The following is a 27413-nucleotide window of genomic DNA, read 5'->3' as shown; positions in this document are numbered from 1 at the left end:
TTTTAAAATTTTTATTGCTTTTAACTTTTATTATGTTTTGAACTTGTTATTGTGTTTTTAACTTGTACGTATCACTTTTATTTATTTATGTCTTCATTTCCAAATAGCTGTACAGCACTTTGTTTGAAAGCGCTTTATAAACAAAATTATTATTATTATTATTATTATTATTATTATTATTATTATTATTATTAGATCACATGGATTACTCGTACACACACTAAACTCATTAAATAAATTCTGATATTGTAACAGTAACAATGGTGTGACAGGAAATAATGAAAAGCAGAATCGGTCCCATTTAAAGGAAACATTCAAAAGCCTTTCAAAAACGAAAGCAAGGTGCTCGTACAACACCAAAACCGGTTTTGTGTTACTGGAATTATTTTTCCTGTTTACACAACACTCAACAAGTATGTCAACTATGAGGCTAATGCTCATATTTGTCAAATGAGTTCATAGATTCATCTTTGACTCCTCTCATTCACGTGCTTAACTGTCCCTTTGAGCATGTAACTGAGACACGTGTTGCTCAAGATGGTGATCACTGTTTGGTGGTATGTAAGTGTAAATAGGTCCGTATGACCCACAGAAACACTCTGCTAACCCTAACCCTGTAACATCTCTAAACCAGATTCTGCCACTATATATTAATGAAATTGGAATTATAGAATATTTCTGGAACCAACAAGCATGAGCTGCAATGCTTAAACATAGTCTACTAGTCACATAAATCCATAGTTTCATACTGTTTTAATCCTAAATTCAAACCTTAAATTCACACAGATAATGATGTATTTTCTTTAGAAATGTGGACAGAGTACACATCCATAAGTTTGAAACTCAATATCCAGTATTATTCTTTAGCAGAAGAGATACTAACACAAAAAGGCAATTCTGCACTTGAGAAGCTTTAGATTTACACTTGCATACAAAGCACATAGCAAGTTACTGCTAGTAACCAGTACAGTCAGAAGCAATGATGACAGCAAATTGTTTAAATGTTCAGATGTGCCTCTGACTACAATTGCACTTTGTACCTTTGAGGCTGTCCTCTGCCAGCGGAGGTACTCTGTGTAGGAGTCATAGCTGATGTAGTAGGTCTGACTCTGGGGACCAGCTGAGCTGAAAGCCAGACAGTGGCTGTGTCTTCTCACTTCCTCCACCTGCATTAAAAATTACATTTATTGAGTATCTATCTTTCCAATGACATTCTCATCATTCAAATGAAATGCAGCCCTAAACCATTACAGAGCCTCCACCATGTTTTACATATGGCTGTAACTGTACCTCTCTCCTGAACTCCAATTTAAACCAAAAATCTCAAATATGGATGCGTCACTCCATACCTTGTTGCCACCGATTTCCCGTCTATATTTTTTAAGATATTTTCTCCCTGTTTCCATCATTAAAATACCTTCTTAACAGCCACTCTTCCACTGAGACTAAGGAATCACCTTACTGATGAAAAAAATACCCTTTTACACTTGTCACACCTATGGGATTTATTTTTTTGTAGATTCAATTGAAGACATGGGAACCAATGATGTGTTTTTGCAACAAGTACTAATGCCTAAAGATGCAATATAAACTTGTTTCTTTGGCAAGTTGTCTATTATGTGTAGAAAACACTTTTTAAGCTTGAATGATTCATTAGGTCAATATTATCCAAATCTCAACAAAGGCTTGCAGTTAAGCTAGAACGAAGACCTAGGAAAGAAGATCCTGATGCAGCAGGAACAAAAAGACCTCTGGTCTAAACCGCAGAGTATTTTTGTCCCTGATAACCAGATACCCAGCCACAGTACTTGCTTGTTGTGTGTCAAAGACATGAAACGTCTCACAAAGTACCTTTCCTCCGATGAGAGGGAGGATGTGCATCTTGCCAGTGTGGGCATGCTTCACAGACGAGACAATGAGGCAGGTTCCACTCAGAGTGACCTGACGTTTTGACCAGCGGTTCACGGGCAGTGCCAGCTTCCCTTTCCGCACGTTAAACACCCCGGACAGCTGCACGCGCTCAGAACCTCCCACACTACGAGGTTTACCTGCGGAGGGAAAGAATACAGTATGACAGAAACAGACTTTTCATAACAGCATTATAGAGGTTACTGTATTTTTTGTTGTTGTTTGCTCTATGGGATTTTGTGAATCAACTCTCTCTCAATGGTCTTCTCTTTCACAAAGTGAGAGCTGCGTGGTTATGTAAGAGAACTGTAGCTCAATAGCCTGTGGGCTGGCAGAGAGCAGTCACTCAGTCATCATTTGTTACATTAACCCTTTGCTGACACAAATTAGCTTCAGTAATGAATTGGAGCTGACTTTTGCCAGTATAAGCCAGAATACATTCTAGGTCTTTTAAAGCACTGACTACATTGTCCAGGGTTTTTAAATTCTTGGAAACTCAAAGTTACTTTATATGCTCTTACCAGTGAATAAGAAAAAGGGAGACACATGAAGAGTCTGAGCCACTGAGAGGCCTGAAATCAGATTACCTTGTTATGTAACGTCCTACAATGCCAGCACCTACATCCTCCCTACTGCCTCCTCCAGTGACTTACACACAACATCACCTAGGTTTCACCGGCCCTAGCTGACTCATCAGTAATGCTTCAGTGAACCTCAGTGCTTTAATGGTACTGAATGAAATCTGTAAAGTGCAAAGGATTTAAATCTGTCAGATATAGAGTCTTAAACTGAATCTTTTATTTTTTTGTTAAACCTATTTTAGACTCTTAATTCAAGCATGCAAACTAAACATTTGGGCTACTTTTTCCAATTCAGCTTCACGCACATCATGATTTATTGTGTTCTAACATATCATAGAATCACTGTATCATCATGTAAAATATATCTTATGAATTACTCACTGACTCCTGCCCTTGCTGGAGATTATATTCTTTATCAAATCATTTGAAAATCATTTACATCTTTAGACCTCAATATTCATATTGGATTTTTAAATCACCAAACACTGGCATCAATTTTAAAAATCCTATATCAGTGCAATATCTTCCAATTGTATGCTTTCCATGATCAGCACTAACACTGAGGTTTGTATCTATTACAGCAGGGTTAGGCAACCTTTCTGATGGCAAGTGCCATTTAAAATTTCCTCAGAAGTCAGTGTGCCATATGATTGCATTAGCAATAAATTTAATAACGCGCTATATGAACAGTTACACACTATATAGAACCACTTTATAGAATTATATTTGTTCGCAGATGTTGGCAGCTATCAGTGAATAGTTATCAGCTATTTTGAAACAAAAAAGACACCTTTTACCCATAACAAGAACTCCATAACAGCAAATGAACTGTACAACAGAAAATACAAATGCTATTTATGGTCTCCTCATAACAATGATAAGAAAAATAAACTAAGCCAATATGACATGTCTGTTAATACAGAGACACACATGTTATGTGATCTCTGGTCTCCCACTCAGAGACACAGGTCTCCAAGTTTCCAGCATCCAGACGGCTACCTGAGGACACTCATGTGAGAGAAAATCTGCTCACAGATATGTAGAGCCAAATACCGTCAATAACGCCTCTGCAATGTTCTGAAGAAGGTCAAACTTGTCAGGTAGTGATGTTCAGCAGGTGAAAATGCAAGCTCCATGAACACGCACAGCTGTGGATTCCAGCTGCTTCGATGTCGCATTAACTGGCATTAACTCAGCCAGTTAATGCGAGACAAATCCAGCTGCTCATTAAAGATTTCTGGTTTGTTCAGAAAATCAAACATTGGTCCACACACCTGAAAGTCCCAAAAATGCATTGTGTCTCGAGTTTACAGATGTATCCGTGTCTTTCCGTGGTGCTGATGCTGTGCTGAGCAGAAAGCTCCTGAAGCTTTTGAAGTGTTGGAATGTGGAAAGCTAACAACGTCCCTCTCACCAGTAGGCTAAGTTATTTTTAGCCAATTACAAGTTGAATCTGGTAGTTTGGGTTGTTAGCTAATACCGTCATTAAGAAGAGGCACAACTAATGTGTCTATGCGAGCTGATTTGCGATGTGCACCGCTGGCGCGGCCATTTATTTTTTGATGCACCTTCTCAGATTAATTCACTGCGTGTTGTGCCCAGGGCTGGACTGGGACAAAAAAACCCCAAAAAAAAAACAGCCCGGCTTGACTAAAGACCGGCCCACCAGGTATTAAAGCCATAAAGCCTTTGAATGAAAACAAATGCTGTTGTGACAGTGATGTACAATCTTGTTGGTATATGTATGATTTCTATACATTTTACGTCAGATAAAAACTTTGGTTGTAAGCTTCAGATAATTATTTATCAGACATTTTAAATGAGAATAAGAAAGTATTTCTTTGTGCCCCCCTTTCCCTGTTAATGCCCAACCTTGTCCCCTGGCAAAACTTTGCTAGACCCGCCCCTGCACAGTTACCAGCTGTCAGCTACTTAGAAAAGGATCCTGGTGTTATTTGTCTCTCAGAAACAGTTCATAGCTTCCGTTCAACTCATTCATGTCACCTAAAAGGTAAACCTGTTTCTCCATCACCTGTTCTGCTCTGATGATTCAGTAAGGACATCTCCTGGTTTCATCTTCATGTTTCCCTCTCACCAGATATACAAACCGATATCATGACCAGCAGCTTTACAGCTGTGGCTCCAGCAAAAATCAGCTGATACTAGAAATTAATATTAAATAAATTCTAACAACAGCTGATCAAGCTTAAACGTGCTGCTGTTTAGCGCGACATCCGGCAGTTTCTTCTTTCTGGCGCAAAGTGGGCGATAAACAAACAGGAGAGAAAAGCCGATCAGCTGATCATTGATCAGTTTCATGATTAAAGTAGCAACAGCAGAGAGAGGGGGAGAGAATGAGAGAAGAAGAGGCAGCTGTGCAGCGTAACGACAGAATAAATCCACCTTTGTGTCTTTTTCCATCCTAGACAAACCCTTCTCAGATCATCACGAAACACGTAATAATTTCTCTGAATGCGGGACGATTCCGTCTTTTTACGGGACGGTTGGCAACTCTACTAACTAACCTTCTGAATAAAATAAAGTTCACTATCAGTAACATCATAGCACCGACCCAGCTGTATAGAAACTCTGTCGTGCTAGCTAGTACGCAGTATGAGTTATTGTAACTGACTGTAAAAAGTCAGCACAACAAAAATAAACTCCACCTAAACTTGGTTTATATCTGACCCAGATAGACTGCAGGTCATAACTTCTTACCTGAAGTTCAGTTCACCTGACACTTGGACCGGCGGCTGCCTCGGGTCTCTCCTCCTCCTGCCTCCCCTCTCCTTCATCCACCTGCTGGCCTCCACCACTTACTAATGTTACTGAATCTGTGGAAGCTCCGCGATAGCCACCACCAAACAACTGAGTTATTTTTACACACCAATCCACCACGTTTCATTGTTTATACCGTTACCAAAAAAAAATAAAATCATCGGCCCACCGAGCAAATGCCCGGTATGCCCGATGGCCAGTCCAGCTATGGTCGTGCCATCAGTTAACCCTTCGTGTGCCAACTGTGGCACGCGTGCCTAGGGTTGCCGACCCCCTACAGTATACCAAAAAAAGGGGAGGAAAATCAGCACACCTGGAAAGCTAAAACCAGAATCTCACAAAAAGAGAAATAACAACAACAACAACCCTGAAAAAGTTGTCCAGAACTTCACCGTCACTGTATCATCTGCAATTTAAACTGATGGAGCAATCAGTTTTTTCAAATCAAATTTTATCATCCATCATCAGTTGGTTACCAAACTCTATACTTTTTAACGGTACCAACTGAATTACGTCTCTACCCTAATTAGCAGCAAAATTTTAGTACCAGTACCATCTGATGGAGAATGACACCATGATGTCACTTCTGAAGTGTGGCGAAATCAAACAAAAACACAGTGCAATAATGGCAAGCTGAACGCCACCTCAGGTGTTATTACACTTTTCAAAACCTGACGCAGACATTTGTAGTGCAAAATGCAAAGCTGGCCATGGCAACACACCTAATCTGAGGAAACTCAATTCATTTGCCATCTGCAAAACATTATATATTAATATTATAACATATGTTCTTATTATATATTGTAAAATACGTTATGCTTTCAATGGAAAAAGATTATATACTTAATTTGCTGCTTTACACACCAAACATTTCAGTTTTCTGCTAAATATCAGATGAAACAGGAGCAAATCCCAGAGAAGGTGGAGGCAGCATGTCTTGAATATTTAAAAAAAATTAAAAAAAAAAAAAAAAAAAAAATTTAAAATAGCTAATATTTTAACATATCATTCAACATTACTTGTGTTTGAAATCATTTAGGAGACTGACATATAATTAAGATCTACTAACATGTCCTTTTCCCCTTTTCTAAATTCTGCGCATTTCCTCATTACAAACAGAAACAGTGAGGTCTGACTCTGCAGACACCAATGGTGCACTGAAATGTAGATAAGCTAGAACCTAATAAAGGAGAAGAGTTTCTCTGAAAGTGAAACAGAATGTTGAAAAGAAGACAGCCAAGAGTTACTATAGTTCATTTCATTAGCCTGCAGCTTTAGAAGAAAAAGATCTGTGTGAACTGTTGGATTTAAACTAACAAACCTTATGATTGGTTGGTAAAATTGTTGTCATTATTGGTAGATTGATCAGTATCTAGTCCAAAAAATAATATATAATTAACATAAACATGAACACAATGAACAGAGTCCAGTTTACACTAAACAACATTGAGGAATGTGCATTGTGTGTGTCCACCCTTTCCTAGGCGGAGGAGGTAAGATGTTGGTTGTTAATACACACACACATACATGCCCTTTCCGTCCGTCTAGTTCTCTGAATGGGGAACATCCTGTCTCTCATGAAGCAGGCAACAGCCACACCCTACTGATGCTAGACCTCAACTTTTTCTTGCTTGTGTCCAAAAAAAAAAAAAAAAAAAGCATCTGACATCCTGAGCCACCTCTCGTGTCAAGTTGCTGAATTTTAGCCAAATCTGGATAAGAGTTGTAGTTTCAAGTTGGAAATGCCACTCAGACATTCAGACTCAAAAAAAAGGCTGTAAAGTCTGGGAGAGTAAAGCTGCGACCTCTGGATGCTGCAGTTTGAGGCTGAAGAGGAGCCTGCAGCTGCAACTGTCTCAGAGGTAGCCGAAACACTGAGGAGGTGAAATTTGAGTTCCACTAAGGTCACTTTTCTCTTAGCGTAAGCACAACGTGTCAATGTGCATTTGGCTGCTGGGATTTCAGATGAGTCAAACTTCTTTGGCTCAGCTCGGGACATCAGAATTAACCAACTCGTGCTGTGCAAACACATACGGGACAACAAAACAAAACAAAACAAAACAAAAAAAAAAAAACGTAGAGCAAAAATGTCCTCTCCTGAATTAATAGAAGGGCCCTCACTGTCAGCTGCACAACTCTATTTAGTGTTATGTTACTACTGTGAGACATAAAAGGAGAATGACGGGCAGGGGAATCTGTCCAGCTGCATTTTCAGAGTGCAGAGAAACCAGTTTTGTAGCATGTCACGAGTGTGTCTATGAGGGTTGCAATGGTATGTGTAATGGTCTATTTAATTATTTATTCTTTTTTGGGAGGGGGGGGGGGGGGGGGGGGGGGGGGGGGGCTAAAATATAAGGAATTTTAGCACATATCAAAGTCCAATCATTTCCTCCCGACTCTTATTTTGCAGCCTTTGCTGATGAGGTCAAAAATGAGGTCAAAAAACAATATCCAGCAATGCTAATCCCATAAGAGTCCCTGTTTTTCCATCCTCTTACCATGACAGTGGACAAAACAGGATCTTTTATCAATAACAACAACAACAACAACAACAACAAGAGGAAGAGGGAAGAAGACAAACTGATTCTATAATGCATCAGGATTTGGTCTTTGCTGACAGAGTACACCTGTTACCTCCAGATGTGTCTCCCTGCCTTATCCAGTTTACACGCACAACACAGCTTATTGTGCTGCTGGGACAATTGAATCCACTTGTTTAACGGTCTGAATGACCAAACATAATGACAGCACTCATGGTATGGTGAGAACAGAAGAACAATGACTGTGTAGAGACAAGCCAAGCACAACTAAAGTGGCTTGCATTAGTTTGTGGTGCTCTTACATCTAACACTGCAGGATGTTTTAATAAGAATTGGGACAACTGTTGTCTTTACTGAGAGAAGATGCCTTTCCTTCTCACTAAAAATAAAGTGCTCACCAAAGTAGAAGCGGATCAGGCAGCCAATTTCAGGATTCATGCCCTCCTCCTGCACTCGCCATGGATCTTCAAACCCCAGATTAGTGAGGTACTCATTTAAGATCTGCAGAGGTCTTTCATCATCCCCAAGCCGCCTCACAGCTCCACCGTGCAGCTGGATGTAGAGGGCCGGCATTGGGCTTATATTGATGGGCTCAAGCCATCCTCTGCTCCCCCCAGGGACCTCTTGTTCAGGCTGGACAGAAGCTTGGCTGGTCAGAGGGCGAGCCTGTGAGCTGCTGGAGCATTTAGAAGGAGGTTTGATTAATATGTGTGTATCTGTGTGGTCACCAGCCCCAGCTTCAGTGTCAACACTTGGTCTTGCGGATTGGTTTGAAGTCTTGGGGATGTCTGAGAGAGAGATAGCTGAATGTGAGGGAGAAGAGATGAGGTCTGTTTCATCAGAGGAGCTCTCAAATGGGTCAGGTCCCTCTGGAGCGCTGTCACAGTTTGGGCTCAGCACAGAAGAGTCGGTGCCCAAACCCAACCCATTGCTGAGTGAGTCCCCGTGCTCCATGCTTCTTGGTCCCCCTGCACTGAAGTCCTCACAGGTGCTGCTCTCTATGTCAGAGCCTGAGTAGACTCCATAACAGTCTCCAGTACTCAAATCCACGCCAATGTCATTCAGGTAGACCTCAGATGAAGAATTACTAGCAGTTTTGTCATCAAGTAGCAAGTTAGAAGGCAGTTCCACATTTTTTGTGAGTTCATTCTCCTCACTTTGGAGATTTTTAATATCCACACTGTCACTGAGACTTTTCATGTCATCAGCATGGCCATTAGTATCTTTACAAAGATCGTTGAGGTCACTTAAAGCAGTAGATTTGCAGTTAATTCTCAACACAGCCCCAGCTTTACTTCCTTCGAGCTTACAGGCTACCTCTTTAGAAGTAGTGTCCACTGTACACAGCACTGGTCGCGGGTAGGAGGGCGTGAGCCAGTCGTGGACGTGAATGCAACCCCGCCGGAGGTCCGATCTCACCCATGTTTTATCAGAGGCCTGAAGCTGCTTCGACTGCTTCTGTCGGAGGAAGGTTTTTCGATCAAGACTGAGGGTACTCAGCGGCGAGGATGAGGGAGCTGGGCTGGCCGCCTCCGCAGAGGACGCTCCGGTCGAACCGGTGGTCGGCGGAGCCCCCAGAGACAGATTCCTCTTGTGCCTGTGCCGCCTCCTGCTCAGCATAGAGTTTACCGAGGTGGAACTGTTCACCGATGTCAGACTGTAAATGTTGGCCGTTTTCACAACGGACATGGTTGCGTTTTTGGCCGCTCCACCGATAGCGTTGGCAACTTGGCTTTGATAAATCCCGTTCCTTATCGCAATCTGGAGAAGGGAGGTGGCCGCAAGCCCCTTCCCGAAGAGTTTCGCTTCTGCGCCTCCTCCGTCATCCTCCCCGATAGATGGTCTCTTTCCAGAGTGCTGCGGCGATAATCCGCTTGGCTTCACGGAGTTACTGTCACTGCTAGAATCAAGTGTTCCCTGCAGTGTCGAAGAAGACGAAATCGCTCCACACTCGTTTCCCTTCACACTTTCCATTCTGTTAGCTTGCAACAGCAGCGTAGAGTAGTTAGCAGCAGCCCGCAGGTAAACGCTAGCAGTTAGCTTAGAGCCGCTAGCTCGCCCTAGTCACTGCTGGCTGGTAAACGTAAACGGCTCAACATTAGCTTAGCATACTAATGTACAGCGCAATTGCTCTAAAGAATTAGTACGCTACATCTTCCCATGACATCGGACGCCCGTTAGCTCTCTAACGGGAGCTTACCGGCTGGTGGAGATGAGAAAACGCATTTCTAGCTGGTCGCCATGGAAGCTGGCGCGACCACCACTGTACAGACTGCTCACGAATGGTCAGAGGCACACCGTGGACAGGGCGGGGTCTCATCGGATATGAATTATGACACATTCGCTTGCTACCAGAATGCTCGGAATTTTCCCAGTGAACGTACGAAAAGCTTCACGATCAGTCAACGTAGTTAAAATAACGGGGAAAAATCCTATTTTCTCCAACGCTGGCTTTTAAGGAACAAAAAAGCCTGACAGTTAAAGCTCTACACCACACCCTAAACCTTTAATCCCGAAATTACGAAATATTTACTTGGCTTTATGTAGTTTTTTTTTTTTAGTCTAATACAATATGGAAATGAAATTATTTTTAGAAGTAAATATTTGTAAATCTATTATATGTTTGAGGCTTTGTACAAAACAAGCTAGGGATTAAAGGATCTGACAATATTTTGAAGACTATCCAAAAGAATACAATCAGCAGACGGACAAAGAGGGGAATTGATTGCCAGTTGCAGTTCCTATATGATTTGCAGAAATGTTTTCATCTAATTCACTTTACGATCCGCTTCGTAGGAGCCAGTGAAGGAAACATAAACTGTAACTACATTAATTGATTTTGTGTTAACACACCCGGCGTGTTAATTTTCAACAGTAAAAGTATCTTTTTACTGGTATTAATGATCTTTAATTCTTCAACACACATTTATAATTGTTCTGTCGATGATATTTGTGTTAAATGCCGTACGGGTCTTATTAATCAATAACCCGTCATCTGGCGCCATCTAGTGGAAAATGGACGTTATTATTGAGATATTGCCGACACTATGTTATAGTCGTTGTACTGTTTTTTTCATTATACATATTGTCATCCTAACCCCGATTTACCATAACGATCAGTGATCAGTCTCTGGTAAAGCACTATGAAATGCATTTAATCTGTATGAAACTGCCTATAGAAATAAATTTGTTAGTGTCCAATAGCACCAAAAATATGTGTTTAAAATGCTATTGCAGTAAAATGTAAGCATCCACTGAAGTAGCCACATCAGTGCTAAAACATTGTGCTATTTATCTAGTGGTGGGTCTTGCATACATTAGATTTAACATTGCAACTGTTCAACTGCATGCAAAACAGTCATTTTTCACCAACTATTGAGTTTTACAAGTCAAATCAACCTAACTCAGTTTATTTGTATAACCCATTATCACACATGAAGGTTCAAAGGGCTTGGCAGACATAAACCATACAAGCAACAATTTAAGAAGTGACGTTACAAGGTAAATCATATCTTAGAGGACTCTGTTTCTCCACTCTCTAGTTTAAAAAAATGTGAATAGTTAACATTGAAATGTTGGGAGATTATGCAGTAGATTTGAATAGAGTTACCCTGGAGTGGAGATAACTTAGAACAAACATTTTTGTCAGCTCCCATGTGTGTTGCTGGCTGTTTTTTTAAGAGTACTGTGATTGGATTGTTCCAGCTGTCTTTTTCACAAACAGGGGTGGACACACAGTGAAGTCACACTGCAGTCCAACAGAGGGCAAAGTGCAAGCAGTGCTGTAACAGTGCAGTTTATCACGCTCTCTCTTGCTCTCCGTTCCTCCCTCCTCCCACCTCCTGTGAAGTCTCTCTCTCACACGCACACACACACACACACATGTACACAGACTTTCACTCATCAGGCTGTACATTTGACTTCTTGTTTGCAGCACCAGAGGCCGAGGTAAGCCTGTTCCTGTTCTCTCTTAACACGTTACAGTAAGTGTGCGGCAGTGTTAGCCAACATCCTGCTTTCCCGCTTGAAAGCTTTCCTTGAAATCCAGTAGCCTCTGATGCTGGTCCAAATCTCTTTAGTGGTAGCATGTGATGGATGGTAAATTCAAAACGGGGGGCTAGGATTACCACTCCCACGCAGATGCAAAGATTAACCCACTGACACATTAAGACACTGAATCCCAGGAGACGTGTTTCCACTGGGCTTTAGTCCGTCTTAAGTCATTTAATCTTATATTAAGTCTTAAAATCTTGCCTACATTGCCAGTGGGGCTGTGATAATTCCACTCATTTCCGTTGCTAACAACTTGCTTTGAGAATTCCTTTGAGTGAAGTGACATGATTTTGATACAAATGTTGCTGCAGGATTCAATTCAGTGTATCTCTGGGTTGGGGTGGGAGAATGTGTAAGAAAATAAAAAAATCTTTGTGGGGATCAGTTGGACTAAATGGAGATTAGCTTAAAGCTCAGGACAAAGGAGACTTTAACGGAGAGCACAGAATTGGACAATAGATCCTGACCACCACAACCATGGTGGGACATCGCTGTCAATTTCACTTGTGTTATTTTGTGAAAACACTTTCAATTTCAAACAGCCCGTTTGGCTGAGTTAACAAATCAAACCCTGGCTCTGCTCCTTCTGCATTTAAGAGGGAAGTCTTTCGCTTGTGAGGAGAAAAATAGAGAAATAAAGATGGCTAATCCATTTTGAAATGCCTTCCTTTAAAAGGGGAAAGAGAGGCTGTAATTGGATGTGACCAGTTTGGGCTCCCTATGGCAACATGTGTATATGCATGTGTGCGGTTAAGTCGCACACTTCCGTTTGTTTTGCTTCCACAGGCGGAGCGCGGACAAATTTAGATTGCAGCAGTCTTAAAACGTTGGAAAAACAGCCCAGAAATACATCATTGGAGAGCAGTCAGTCATTAAGAGTGTTTACCCAACCCTGTCAGAAAGGGCTCACTCGAAAACAGCAGTGCAACAAGTCCAGTTCACAGACAGTTAAGATTTAAACCACCATGCTGTATATGTATGCGTGCATTCTGAGGCCAACGGGTCCCTGAGCACAGATGTGTAAAAGCCCCCCCTCCACCCCTGCCCCGCAGTCTTTTTGGTGTGTGTAGTAGTTTGCAGTAGTTTAATGATTCTTGGTTACCTTTATGGCTGAGTAGGTTTTTTATTTTTTTTTTAAATCTATTTATAGTAATTTTGTAACTCTGATTTGTATCTCATTTTAAGCATTAGCTATCTCTTTTTAGTCCTTTTTTTGTCTTTGTGTTGTTCTTAGTCTGTCTTTATGTTTTTGCGTCCTCTCCCCTTAGTTTTTGGTACTCCGGCTTCCACCCGCAGTAGAAACACATGGAGTTAGTGTGGTTACATTAATTGGTGACTCTAAATTTCCCACAGGTGTGAATGAAAGAAGAAAAAAAGTCGTCTGTCTCTAGGTGTTGGCCCAGTAACAGGCTAGTGGTCTGTCCAGGGTGTACCCCACCTGTTGGCCTGTGGTACCTGAGATAGGCTGTAGCAGCCTATTGCTTCTCTTAAGTGGTTTTGTGTCTCTTTGGAGTCATTTCGCATCAATGTCAGCTCATTTTGCATCTCTTTGCAATTTGTTCATGTCTGTTTGCACTTATTTTGCATCTCTCTGCTGCCATTTAGTCTTTAGAGGCTACAGTAAAGCTGTCAGCTATCCTAGCATATTCATTTCTTTCATTGTTGAAGAACTCTAGATTCTCAGGTTCAGTCTTGAGCAGCTTGAGGTTTACAAATCCTGGTCCTTTGCCAGTCTTTTTTGCTTACTACACTCAAAATTGGAGACAACATAATAACAAAAAAACCCAAAAACTGTATCATTCTCCAAAACGTCCTGAAGACTTTTTTTTACGCAGTTCTTGGACACACAACATAACTTAGAGCTTAATTTTTGGCAGCTAAATTAAAAAAATGTAGTTCCTTTAATGACGCAGGCTGCTGCTGCAGTAGATTATTCCTGTATGTTGTTTCAATGAAAATGCCTGTCTCTGTTTACTTTGCTGTGGTCACATGGTCAAGATAAAAGCAGGTCAACCACTGCTCTTGTCACACTAATTTCTCTTCTACTGTGTGTGGGTATCACTCCTCTAGATATCAGAGATGGGCAGTAACGCGTTACTGTAATCTGATTACTTTTTTCAAGTAACGAGTAAAGTAAGGGATTACTATTGCAAAAACGGTAATTAGATTACCGTTACTTTCCCGTAGGAACACTGCGTTACTAAAACCGTGATTTTTTGCGAGAATGTCTCACGACAGTGACGTAAGCGAGTGCGCAGTTAGTGACAACAGCTGTGTGCAGATCAACAATGGATCACATATCGAGTGCGGGAGAGAGTATGAGCGTGCAGCGTTTAAAGCGTGGAAGTACTGACCTTACTTTGAGTTTGATTCCATAAAAAGGGACAAAAACATTAGTGTCCGTTGTGCGTGGGAAGAAAACTTCTTTTTACAACGAAAAAAACCCCTAAACTTCCGAGCAAGCACTGAGTGCCCTATCACGTAATGGGAAATTCACAGAGAAACTCGCGGATTCTTCCATTGACCGCGGCACACCTGCACCAGGGTAAACCTCCGCCTACCACAGTCCTGCTTTACAGGTGAAAATAGAGCAACAGGACCGCTGAGTCTTTGACTTTATTTATTTTCTGCTGTGTTTTACTTGCATCTATTTGAAAGACTGAGTGTAAACACATTTTTTATTTTTTTTTATGTGCTGGAATGTGTAGAAAATAGGTTTAAATGTTAAACTAATTTATTCAAGTCAGAGAATGTTGCTTATAGTTTAATTTTTGTTTGATGCATAAAGTTAAAAGAATAAAATGAATAAAACAAGTTAAAAAAGAGACTTTTCCATTTGATTACATTTTGTATGATGGATTATGCAGAAAAAGTAGAATTGGGCTGAAAGATCTATCGCTTTATCACCTATTCAGGTTGTAAATCGTGTTTTTAAAAAGTAACTAAGTAACTAAGTAATTAATTACTTTTGAAAATAAGTAATCAGTAGAGTAATGGGATTACTTTTTTGGGGAAGTAATCAGTAATTAGTTACTGTAATTACAATATTTGCATTAATGTGACAAGTTTGATTTGTGACTTGCTGAGTTGTTAACATTATATATGGTCTAAAAATGGCGTCAAAAGTAAATGTCTAAAGCATGTTATTAAGGACAGAAAGCTACTTCGACATTTTATACTAATGTTACATGTGTAATATAGTATGAATATTAGTTGCTGTCCACATAGTGAAGTGTTAGTTAGCAAAAAGCATTTTTAGTAGTAAATCTCATCAGGTTCAAAACATTTATTTATACACTTGAAATGGATATCAACATAGTTTTCTATGAGTCTGTTGTGGCCAGTGCGATCCTCTATGCTGTTGCATGCTGGGGGAGCAGGCTGAGGGTCGCAGATGCCAACAGACTTAATAAACTGATCCGTAAGGCCAGCAATGTTGTGGGGATGGAGCTGGACTCCCTCAAGGTGGTGTCAGAGAGGCGGATGCTGTCCAAGATAAAGACAATGTTGGATAACACCTCCCACCCACTCCATGACATGTTGGTCAGTCACAGGAGCTCGTTCAGTGAGAGACTGAGATTACCGAAAAGCACCACTGAACGACACAGGAAATCATTCCTGCCTGTGGCCATCTCCCTGTACAACGCATCCACTTAACACACTGTTTGCTGCTACAACTACACGTTTCTTTTCCAAATATTTATTTATATGTGACTTATGTATGTATGTATATATATGTATATATTGTACTATTCTTAGTTAGCGTATTGTCTGTCTTGTCTTAATGTTGGTTTAAAATGGAGCACTGTAACAAAAAAAATAATTTCCCCCAGGGATCAATAAAGTATTCTGATTCTGATTCTGATTCTGAACATGTTTAAAAACTCTAAGAGGTGCTACTGTCTTTCTAGAATTATCATTTTTAGTACCCACTTGTTCCTATTTTAAAGAGAAACTGAGTGAAATGACTGACTTTGTCAGCTAAATAACGGAACAGAAAACAAAGTAGCATAGCTAGTCAAAAGGTTCCTGCTGATATGACTTTTCTTTTTTCGAAATATAGGGCCAGTAATGCTTAAAACTTAAAAAAAGACCTTTGTCAAGCTGTTCCAGTCATGAGACTGAAAACAGCTCAGCCACATTTTCCATGTCTTGTCAGAATCAGTGTTTTCAGGTTTAGTGCTGATGAGTAATGAGGTTAAGATTTGGTGTTTGTGGCTCATTGTTAACTCTTCTGTGGTTGCAAGCTCAGTAAGGCTTCCGGTGACTAAGCTTTTGGTTGTCCATGACCTTGCTTTGTTTTAGCAACACATCATGTAAAAGGCTTTGTAAGACTGATCGCATTTGAACTCAGTCCCATGCTGTGTAAGCTGAAATGCAGAAGTGCAGCCGATGTGACACAAGCAAGTCTCACTTCTCTAAATTTTCTTCAGCTATTCTTTTTTTCACCTTCTGTATCACTACTTGGGTCTTTGCAGGCAACTGTGTGACTGAAACCAACTATGGAGGAAGCACATAGAATGGATCTGACCTACATCACTGAACGTATCATTACCATATACTCCCCTCCCGGGTGTCCAGAGGAGATCTATCTGCAGAACCTATGGGAGATTATTCCCATGCTGCAGTCCAAGCATGGACAAAACTACATGGTGAGACAAGTAGATGAGATAAAGGTAGCTAGAGAAATTTTATTTTTAAAGGTAATTGAAAAGCAAACCAAACTGATTCAGAGATTTGAGAGACAGTGGCCTGCTTTTATAAAAAATTAAATATAATTTAAACAATTATGACGCTTCCCGTTCGTACATTCAGTTGTTTTACTAATTTCTTTATTCCAAAACAATATGGAAAGCATCAAAACAACCACATAACACAAATCAAATGCATACTATGAGAAACTTAAAACATTTTATTTAGTTTATCATTTTTCTCATTACACTCTTCCTTTCGTTGTAATATAATTTGTCTTATGTTTGGAAGTCTTTGTTTTCTGTCCTTGAATGACTGGATATGTTTTATAAGTTACATATAGCTCTATATTAGGATAAATATTATAAAAGTTCCTTACTTGACCTTGCTTCCCTAATCATCATGTTCCTCATACCTAGATGCAAACATTCAGGTAACTGTAAGGTTAAATGTTAGTTAATAAATGTTAAACCACAGAAAAATCTTGTATGCAACCAGCAGAAGTGATTGATTTATTTTATCTCATGCAAACAACCCTTTTTTCAGCTCATCAACCTCTCCCGGAAGCATGACACTGTGAGCAGACTCAACCACAAGGTAATTCTAATGCACTCAGTTTAAATGTCACAATGTAAAACTGTAAGCAGGTACTATAGCGCAACTGGGGCTTTTTCCGTCAGGTTTTGGACACAGGATGGGTGGATCTCTTGGCTCCCAGCCTGGATCAGATCATCGGTGTGTGCACAGCAATAGAGAACTGGCTGAACGCCCATCTAAAGCATGTCCTCGTGTTACACTGCAGGGTAAACATCACTGTAGTCACTGACACTGGCATGTTCTCTAAAGGCATTTGTGCGATGTACGTAAGCACCTAAATTTTATTTATCCTGATCCTTTGACTGTTCCTAACAGGGAGGAAAAGGTCGACTTGGAGTTTTGGTGGCATCCTACATTCACTTCACCTCCATCTCAGCCAGGTAACACTGAATTTTTAAACAGCAGGGAAAGTTTCTGCTGTGCTGGATATTGGTTGTGCATTGGGACTAAATAACTGCACTGCCATTATGTAAAACAAAGCAATATCACATGGCTTAGGTCTCATCTTACACTAGTGTCCTTGGGGTGGAGTTAATATAAAGGGATCTAGATCACCCTAGTCATCATACTGGGTTCAGGCCATATTTGTTTATAAAATGTAGCCTGCTGTCAGTTTTCGAGGTTTTTCAAAGGAGTTCATCCTACAGCAAGATAATAGGCCAGGGGTGGGCAACTCCAGGCCTCGAGGGCCGGTGTCCTGCAGGTTTTAGATGTGTCCTTGATCCAACACAGCTGATTCAAATGGCTAAACAACCTCCTCAACATGTCCTGAAGTTCTCCAGAGGCTTGGTTGCCCAACACCGGTCTAGGCTTTATATGAGAGAAGTGTTACACATCTCCAGGGTCAAACCTTAAGTTGGTTTTTGGATGAACTAGAGAGAAGGGAGAAACTAAGGACTAAAACATTTTTGAGACCTTCTGCAACAGTGTTAGTATAAACTTTTTTGTTTCATTTTGGTGTTTGGCTTCTGAAATAAATCAAGAAACTATGCACGGATAGCTGGATCAATAAACCGTCTTTTAAAATTTGGGATCAGGCCTAAACACAGGCCTCTTCTCTTCTTGGGAGTATAACCTTACATTTTGATACAGATATTGAAGTTTTGCAAAGGATTCATCCTAAATTCTCATAAAATGGACTTCTCGGAGTGATGCAAAAAGAATATTTTCATATGTTGTTGTGTCCAAAAAACCTTTCAGGCTCTGGACTTCACATGTTGGTAATGTTATCTCTGATTACATCAAAGTGCAGGAAATGGAGCTGTGAAGTATTGCGCCAGTAGTGATATTTAGTGCTGGACATGTTTGCAGATCAAAGAGTGCTGATTGAACAATAGACAGAGGGAATAGTGGCTGATCTGCTGCGTGTCTCCACCAGGCAAAGGGCAGCACGGCTGACAGTAGAGACTTTGAACTGTGATTATGTTTGATTTTTGGGCAGGGATCCTGTTTCTGTTGGACACCAGTGAATACATTTACACCGACTCTGAGCAAACACAAGAGCCTTCATAGCATCATCATATAGCTTATGTGTGATTTTATGGTCCACAGCTGAACTATTAAAATGATGTCCTTGTTTTGCCACATCTTATTATGGCATGTTGGGAAAGTTCAATTTGAGGCAAATCACTAAAAAAAATGCAGAAAAAGAGGAAACTTCAGACACGTTGACAGTGCATGTGTTCCATACTTGAACACCTCACTCTTATACATATATATATACACATCAACATGAAACACTAGAACATTATCTAAAAATGTGTCTGTCTCTCAGTGCAGACCTTTCCCTCGACCATTTCGCCATGAGGAGGTTCTACAATGACACGCTCTCTGCTCTTATGACCCCTTCACAGAAACGGTAAAGATTTACATGACTGATTCCTGGAGGTCAAAGTTCAACTGTGGTTCAACTCTAAACCTCTGCTCTGTGACCAAAACATCTGCCATTGACCTCAGATCGCATGCTCATTGATCACCTGATTGACCGTTTTGTGAAACAGTTAACATAATAAAGCTACTGAGAACCAATGGAACCAGGGAATTCAGTGAAAATCTAACTATACTGTCTTCCATTTCTAATAATGTTATAGATACAGACTTTCTTTCTGCTTTTTCAGGTATGTATGGATGCTGGGCAGCATATTAAAAGGCAGACTAAAGATGTCTCCTTCTCCATCTTTCCTGCTCTGTGTTGTTCTTTATAGTCTCCCCAAACTAAGACCAGATGGAGGTAAGCAGCACAAACAGGTTTGGCATTTTAGCTCATGCAATCCTGATTTTTTTCTCTTTTTTTTTTTTTTCAATTAGTTGTGACCATATATTTAACCTGGGATAGCTGGGATAGCAAAGCTCATTTGTAGTTCACTATAAGATTATGGGACGCAGATATGAGCTGATTAAAAACAGACTTAAGACACACCCCAAAAAACTGAATGTACAACTCAACAAGGTAAACTTGTGCATAACTTTATGGCTTATTAAAATTAAAACAGGTGAGCTAAATAAACATTGAAAGTGAAAAAGTAGTCATAGGAATCAAAACCTTTTTTTTTATACCAGTCTGTTTATTTCAGCCATTTTGACATGAAAATCTATGGATTTTTTGTTTTGGAGCGAGCCTCAAGTGGTTATTTCACCAACTGCACTTTGTGACATTCCCTTGCAATGTAGAGGAAGGAGAGATGTGATTTGAGCCTTTATGAGCCTAGCAAGATACCCATTGTTTTAATCTAGAGATCCTCAACACCTCGATCAGATCTTTACACATAACATGACACAATTTCAAAATTCAGCAAGGTAGTGAAAACCAAGGTGAGCCTTGCATGTTATTGTAACAGAAAATGAAAAAAAAAAAATCTGTAAATGGATTCTTAGGGTTCTCTGAGTGTTCCTAGTGTAAGGCTGTGTGCCCAGCCTGTACACCAAAGACTGCTGCTGTCCACTGTGAAGTGCTTGAAAAGTGACGGTCTAAGTCTTTACCTTGCTATATAAAGTGCCTTGGAGTCACTGTTGTTGTGAACTTGCTTTATCTGTCTATCTTTAGTCAAAGTTTTCTTACACTACCCTGTTTAACTTGAATTATAATATCTCTGTTGATGTTGTCTCAGGATGTTTCCTGTTCTTGAGGGTCTACCAAAGTCTACAAGCTGTTTGCACGTCTCCAATTTAGTAAGAAATACATAATCTACACACAGTAAACACAGTAACCGTGGAGCTTACATAAAGCATAAGGTACTAATATGTGCATCTCATGTTCATCTCAGCCATGTTAATGCAGCTGAGACAGATCGCCTCTACATTGTGCTTCAGCCCGCTCAGCTGCTCAAAGGGGACATCATGGTGAGTTGTGATACTCTGTATATTTTGATTTTTATCAGCTAACTGATGAGCAGATGTTTACACAAGAGTAAGGAGCTATTGTTTAATTTTGTAAACAATTTTTTGAACATGTGTTGATTTTGAATTTTTCATTCTTCAAGAAATATGAACTTTCATGAATGAAAAGTTTATTAAAACTTTTCACCTGAATCGAATGCTCCCCTGTGGACTGATTTTTGAATATCTAGCCCCATGTCTAACCCCTCCGGCACTATTACTACTACTACTACTACTAATAATAAACATTTCTGTAATTGGAGGACACATCTGTGTTGCATTATTTGAATATTGCACTTGCAGTTATATGTATATATATATGGTTTTAATGGTTTATTTGTGCATCTGCATGTATGCATGAGTGTACATTTTTTTGCTTGAGCACCAACAGGACAAGTTAAACAGAACTGACCATTCTGTCTAATGCCAGACCCAAATCTATCTTTGTTTTAATCTGCCTAAATTTTAAATGTAACTTTTTAAAAGTCTTTACAAAAAAACGAACAGTCATGTTTTATTTTTTATTTGTTTTTATTACCGTCTCACTGTCTGTTTGTAGGTGGTTTGTTATGACAAAAACAGCCGGTCAGCTAGTCGTCAGGTCGTCTTCCGGCTCCAGTTTCACACGGGCCTCATATGTGGACACGCCCTCACTTTCTCAAAGGCGGACCTTGACTGTGCCAGAGAAGGTATTTATGACCTGCTACCTCAGCCTACACACTGCCAGGTGCAGTCTTAGTGCAGCACCACTATCAAGCTTAATCAGTAACTGATAAATCTATCAGCCAGTCTGCTCTCCATCTACCTGAACTAACCCTGGAACCATATCAGCTCTGCAGGTGTGAAGGGCACATGGAAATATGCACAGAATGCCAAGTTAACTGTCCAGCTCTCTGATCTCTCCCTTAACATTCCAGATGCCCGGTTCCCAGAAGATGGAAAAGTAGAGCTGCTATTCTCTGAAAGTCCTGAAAAAATTGCAGGTAGGCTGTCTCTCACAAAAAACTTTCCTTTGATGTGTTCTTCAGTAAAGCTTGTATATGCATAATCATAATTTTGGTTAAAATATGATGCAGGTGTTGCAGTTTCTGGTGGATATTAAGAATTCTCATTGAGCCAGCTAAAGTCTTTTGATCCTGTTTAGAAACATAAAACATTTTTATATACTCCACCACTCATTAAAAGCAGATCGTTTGGCAGCTGCCATTTGTAGAATAACTACAGTACTGTTCAAAACTCCTGACCCACTCCTCATTTCTTTATATTTTTTTACGAAATAGAAAAAAGATGCAGCGCTTTATTGAAATATTTGCACAAGTATGGAAATACAGGATATAAGGTAAAAAACTGAGTTTGTGCAATTCTAATAAGCTTGGAAATCAATATTTGCTATGACAGCTTATTTTTCAACGCAGCCTGAGCTCTTTTAGGCAAGCTTGGGTGTAATTTCTTAAGTAGTCTCCAGGAATAGTTATCCTCTTCAAGGACATTCAAAGCTCTTCTTTGAACGTTGGCTGACTTCTGTTCTCTGTCGAGATGAGCCCACACTGCTTCGATAATGTGGAAGTACATTATCGAAGCAGTGTGGGGAGGCCAGCCTGGGGAGGCCAGTTCATGACTGAGAATATTCAGTTTTTCTATCCAGGTATGCTTTTACTCCACTGGCAGTGTGTTTGGGGTCATTGTTGTGCTGAAAAACTAAGCTGTTGCCAATCAGATGCTTTTCAGATGATACTGGATGGTTGATCAAAAACAGCTGGTGCTTTTCTGTTTTCATATTTCCATCGGTGTTGTCAGAATCTTCAACACCACTGGCTGAAATGCAGCTCCAAACCATGACAGAGCCTCCACCAATGAGTCAGACTTTCTCCTAAAAACGTTCTAAGGCTTTCAGATGCCTGGAAAACTATTGCTCTAAAGCACTTTGGCTCCTTGGAAGGAAAATATAAAGCAATACTATATACCAAGATACATTGTACTGTATCTTAAAAGAAATGTATTTGCAGGTCTCAAGCGAAAGATTTCTTCTTCATATAAAACTTGATCTGACTCACGAATGTACTAGTGCCAAGTTAACGCTGCATGACAGTTGCCCTAGAAGAGCATAGACATAGTGGGTCAGTACCGCACATGGGTATTAGTGTCAGGGTAGAAAGAAATTACTCATATGAAAGCATTACTCATACACAGATTCCTAGAAGTCAAGCATACTGTTAGATCAAGTCTAGTCTAGCTCACCTGCACTGATTTAATTGCCAAACCACATTTGCCTTTTTTTTAAATATATATATATACTTTTGGCTCAGCTTGTACCCTTGTAACGGATTTCACAAATAAATAAATGCTATATCACTTTAGCTTGCCCACAGTTTCTGTGTGCCTTTAAGCAACTTTGCAACTCAGCCCCACTCCAAATTTGGAGTTGAATAATTCTGGAACAGCACCAATAACATTAGCATCACCAGCTCCTTGTTCACTGTTTGCTGCAGTCTTTTAAATTTCACTGGCCTAGTGATGGAGAAAGTGAGATGAAATATTTGGTGTCTTACAGAAACAGAGGAAGTTTTTTTTTTTTTTAAATAGTATTTGATTGCAGCCTTTATTACAGGCATTTATAATTCAGGTCACAGAACACACTGCATATCACCACACTAGCTATGAGAAAATATGTCTTGCTACTCTTTAAATCAGTAATAAGATACAGAAAAGATTAGATTAGATTGTTAATGCCAGATCCAGAGTCAGTCTCGGAGTCATTACTCCAAATAAGTGCACATTACACATTAGTTATTATTGTAGTAATAATTCTTTACTAATTATTACGAACTAATGTGTTAAATTATTCAGTTACTTCCTGGAGAAAGTCATTTCTTACACTACTTTAGTGTTACTCTGTAACAGGACATGAAATGCGCCGTTGTATAATTATTAGTTAACAGTACAAAAATTATGCTAGAGTCCCACACACTGACACAAATCTCTATCGTGAGGATGAGGGCGCACAAGGTCTTTCTTTTAGTGTTTCTATATCAACACAAACCCCAACAGCAAAGTTGAAAAGCAGCACAAAGAGCACTTCACAGCCATCCTCACAGCGACTGTACTGGAAATGGTAGCAACAAAGTCCTACTGCTACCTGTTACCTGTTTGAGTTTAGGTGATAGCTGCTTGTCTGGGGTCAGCATACAGCTTAACTCTTGAATTAAATTGATAATCCAAAAAACATGAAAGATATACTCTACTGTGATATTCTTTTTTCATATATTACCAATAAAAGTAATAAAATAGTGGAATTTTACAAAGAACATATCGATGAGAGTTTCCATGTTAAGTTAGATAGTAACTCTGTATTATTACATTTTTAATGTTTAAATTACTAAAAATGAGTAATCTTTGTGTTGATTGTGCATTTTGTTGTGTAACAGCTCTTTGCTTTTGTATATGTGTTTGTGAGCTGTCATGAAGTGTGGAATCAGAAGAATGCAAATGCGGTAATGCGGTAACCAGCAGATTAAACCAAAAACTAACCTTTAATTAAATCTGTAATGCAGTAAAGCAAATGTCCACAGAGGGAAAAGTCAAAATCCAAAATTCTGCAGAGAACAGGGAGCAGATGAGGAGAGCTTAACAGATGATCTGAAAAAGAACAACAGAAATTGGCTATAAATACACAATTAAAGGAACCAGGCAGGGTTGAAATTAATCAAGACAGTGATGCAAAAGAAGCAAAAAATGCAAGACAGAAGACTACCTAAATAAAAGAGGAAGTGAAATAGATATAGACAGAGACAAGAACTTTATAGAATGAATAACCTGAAGGCCCACACAGAAAAAGCACTGAGGGAACACTTAAACAACTTAAACTCTAGCATAAGGACTACATTAAATGTATACTTCCAAGCGTTCCTGCAAAGTCTCACAATTTGACAAGATGAAATCCAATGGTGATGATAAAACAAGACACTTAGACAAGTATTGCAACCAGCTATACAACATGCCTACTTGTAATTTGTTTGATTGTTGTGTAGCCCTTGATGACATATAGATAACCTTTTAGAGTTTTCATTTTCAGTTTTTCAAGCATCAGCGCTGCCATCCAAACAAACTATGTTTAGTCATTTGCTCCAGAGCTGCAGTTAGCTAGTCAAATCACATTATAAATATGTTCCAAGAGGAAATGAAAAAGAAAATGAGCTCTGTGCTGTGCTGTACAGTTAGTAAAGGATTGCTAGCTTTGCTCATGCTAATGGCTAATAAAAACTATGCTAGATCTTTTTTGGGGGTGTTTCTATGGCAATCATACCAGCAATGATATGCCCCAAAATGTCACTTATCACACCCATCTTTAAGCACTGAAATATATCTATCATAACTTAACTTCAGTCAGCTTGGCTTACAGACTGGTCAGTCAGCAACCTAATGGCAACATTTGGACTTTGTTCTAAGTTTTAAAATGGTTTTCAGTAATAGCTCTCCAACTTTGCTTTGGATTTTGGCCAATTTTCTATTAATTTTAAGTGAAAAATAAGTGGCAACAGGTCCTTTTGGAATTCAGGTTCATGACAGTGACCCCAAACACATTGCCAGTGCAGTAAAAGCATACCTGGATAGAAAATCACCCAATGCAACACTGTCAGTCATAGATTGGCCTCCCCAGAGCCTGGACCTCAACATTATCACTTGAAAGTGAACCCAAGATCCAAAGAAGAGCTTAGTAATGCCCTTCAAGATGCCTGGAGAACTACTGTTTTTGTCTCTCTGCGATACCCCTCAGATATTCTGACTTTTATTTTCTTGTTTGGTGAAAAACCTTGAAAAATCCAAACATGTAGCCTCTCTAATTGATGCAGCAAGACTATATTCATATTATTTGGATTAAAAGGCTGCACCAGGCTTCAATGTGTCTTTAATTCAAGCAGACAAGACAGGAGTCAAACTGAAGAATAACACACTCTGACACATTGCCTGTGAATGAAATGATCGGTCAGCCAGGTGGGGGCAGTGTTGGACACCACACCGGCCAAACTGGCCATCATCAACTGTAGTCACACTCCTTTCCTCTCAACAGGAAGCAATACACACACACACACACACACACACACACACACACACGACAGGAATTTGGATTGTAGATACTGTGCACACAGGAAAATATATACAGCCGGACTCACAAACACACACATCCAGACACACAAATCTTAATGAGCTGATAGAAATCAGAGTCTAACCCAAAATAAGGCTCACAGCAATATTTGAAGCAGATTTGCTGCAGGATCGGCTGTTGGGGATTTGCCCTAACACCAGTGTTTGAGTTTGTGTGTCTTGTTGTTGTTTCACTGACTCCTGACCAGCACTGTTTGTCATGTGCAGGCAGAGAGCTATGGCACAATGGACGCTCTGTGACAGTGGACTATGACACCTTGGACCCTTTGGTTAGACGAGACTCTTATCAGGACACATCTTGTCTAGAAACAGGTGAGGTGTATTTTAATATTTCTTAATCAGAAATTCCCCACATTCTTCTCCTTCTTTCAGTTTCTTTTCCTGTTTTTTGAATTTCTGTACTTCCTCTGAATTTATTATTACCCAGGGTTGAACAGGATAACATTTTATCTGAATACCCCTTTTGGGAGATAGATTAGCTTGTCTTCACTGCTTTAACATAGTATATATAAATACAACAAGAAAAAAACAATAAAGCTATGTCTGTGATAGAGAAATAGTCGCAAAATAAAAGTAAAAATAAATACATTTAAAAAAAACGTTACACACATCTAAGCAGGTAGTGAACCAGTAAAGATGCAATTTCCATATGGGCAGATAGCTTTAGTACCTGCTTTACAGCCACCCTGTCCAATGTTACAAAATCTAGGATTACATAATCCCTCTATATCGTGCTCATGTTCACACAAAGGCTTTTAGTGAAATAAAGCAGACCAGTATAAAGCATAAAAATATCTGGGTTAACTTTGTCCAAAGTGAGAATTTGTGATTTATATTATTCACCCATTCACACACCTTTGTACAAGCCCTTGTTTCTACACCCAAGTAGAGCGTTCACACTCCAATGGACACAGCAGAGAGCTCTTTGGGATTCAGTATTTTGCTTTGGGACACTTCGGCAGGTAGACTGGAGCAGCCAATGATCAAACCACCAACCTTCTGATTAGTAGATAACCCGCTCTACCTCCTAAATACAGCCACACCAATAGCAATAGCAATAGCAAAGACTGTAAAGAATATTTTTGCGTTGAAAAACAAATGCAAAATAAAAGCTTACAATTGGTGAAATAACCCTTTACTAGAGCAAGCATTATAGTAATGCTCAAGTAGCCTACTAGGGAAGGACAGAGGTTTAAAAAGTGATTGCAGTAGCTCTGTATGCAGCCAGAGTTAAGCCAGCTTCCCTCGACAGCAGCCAACTGCAGCCACAATTACAGCTACTAACAGTAATTTAAAGCAGTATGCAAGTATCTCAGGAGCTTTATAAAAATATCCTGTTTGAGGTTAAACAAAAGTGATCACTTTCATTTAATCTGTTTTTAAGTAATGTCCAATGTTAGATTTCACTGGGCAAGGACTGGTGGCCTTGCTTATCCAAATGGAATGGTGTAACTTTGTCTTGTTACTTTTTTAAAAGAAAACTTCTCTGACTTCGATGACCTCCCCTTCAATATTATATCCTTTTCCGTCTCCAGCTTTTAACACAGCCCATACTATTAAATTGTGTACTTGTAATCCTTTTATGGCTATCTGCGCCTCTACCATGTGAGTTGAATCTTCTGCAAAATAGAGACCCCCTGTATGCCATATTCCTGCCAAGAGCCTTTTCCCCAAGGCACCAATGTATGGTGCCCTGATTTGTTGATATCAAAAATGGACTAGAAAA

At 39.7% G+C, this 27413-nt stretch overlaps 2 protein-coding genes across 6 annotated transcripts in view; one reads left to right on the top strand and one right to left on the bottom strand.

Moving 5' to 3' along the window:
- Positions 1-27413, bottom strand: part of LOC101464301 (PH domain leucine-rich repeat-containing protein phosphatase 1) — a 57329-nt gene that overhangs the window by 12238 nt on the left and 17678 nt on the right. The window contains exons 1-3 of one of the 2 annotated variants that reach the window (XM_004571738.5): positions 8206-10125; positions 1852-2048; positions 1041-1166 (exon numbers count right to left, since the gene is read on the bottom strand). In XM_004571738.5, the coding sequence (XP_004571795.1) occupies positions 1041-1166; positions 1852-2048; positions 8206-9781 (1899 nt within the window). In that variant the 5' untranslated portion in view covers positions 9782-10125. Of the gene's footprint in view, positions 1-1040; positions 1167-1851; positions 2049-8205; positions 10126-27413 lie in introns of those variants that run through there. The other variant, XM_076875439.1, reaches the window with a different exon arrangement.
- tns3.2 (tensin 3, tandem duplicate 2) overlaps positions 11628-27413 on the top strand; it is a 58559-nt gene continuing 42773 nt past the window's right edge. For 2 of the 4 annotated variants that reach the window (XM_004571740.3, XM_004571739.3), the window contains exons 1-12: positions 11628-11755; positions 16339-16512; positions 17099-17149; positions 17233-17355; positions 17465-17529; positions 18924-19007; positions 19267-19379; positions 20257-20317; positions 20413-20488; positions 21084-21213; positions 21442-21507; positions 25895-25999. In XM_004571740.3, the coding sequence (XP_004571797.1) occupies positions 16363-16512; positions 17099-17149; positions 17233-17355; positions 17465-17529; positions 18924-19007; positions 19267-19379; positions 20257-20317; positions 20413-20488; positions 21084-21213; positions 21442-21507; positions 25895-25999 (1024 nt within the window). In that variant the 5' untranslated portion in view covers positions 11628-11755; positions 16339-16362. Of the gene's footprint in view, positions 11756-16338; positions 16513-17098; positions 17150-17232; positions 17356-17464; positions 17530-18923; positions 19008-19266; positions 19380-20256; positions 20318-20412; positions 20489-21083; positions 21214-21441; positions 21508-25894; positions 26000-27413 lie in introns of those variants that run through there. The other 2 variants (XM_076875440.1, XM_076875441.1) reach the window with 2 other exon arrangements.

Source organism: Maylandia zebra, linkage group LG17, assembly GCF_041146795.1.
Source record: "Maylandia zebra isolate NMK-2024a linkage group LG17, Mzebra_GT3a, whole genome shotgun sequence".
Lineage (NCBI taxonomy): Eukaryota > Metazoa > Chordata > Actinopteri > Cichliformes > Cichlidae > Maylandia > Maylandia zebra.
This window is presented reverse-complemented; position numbering and strand designations above follow the sequence as displayed.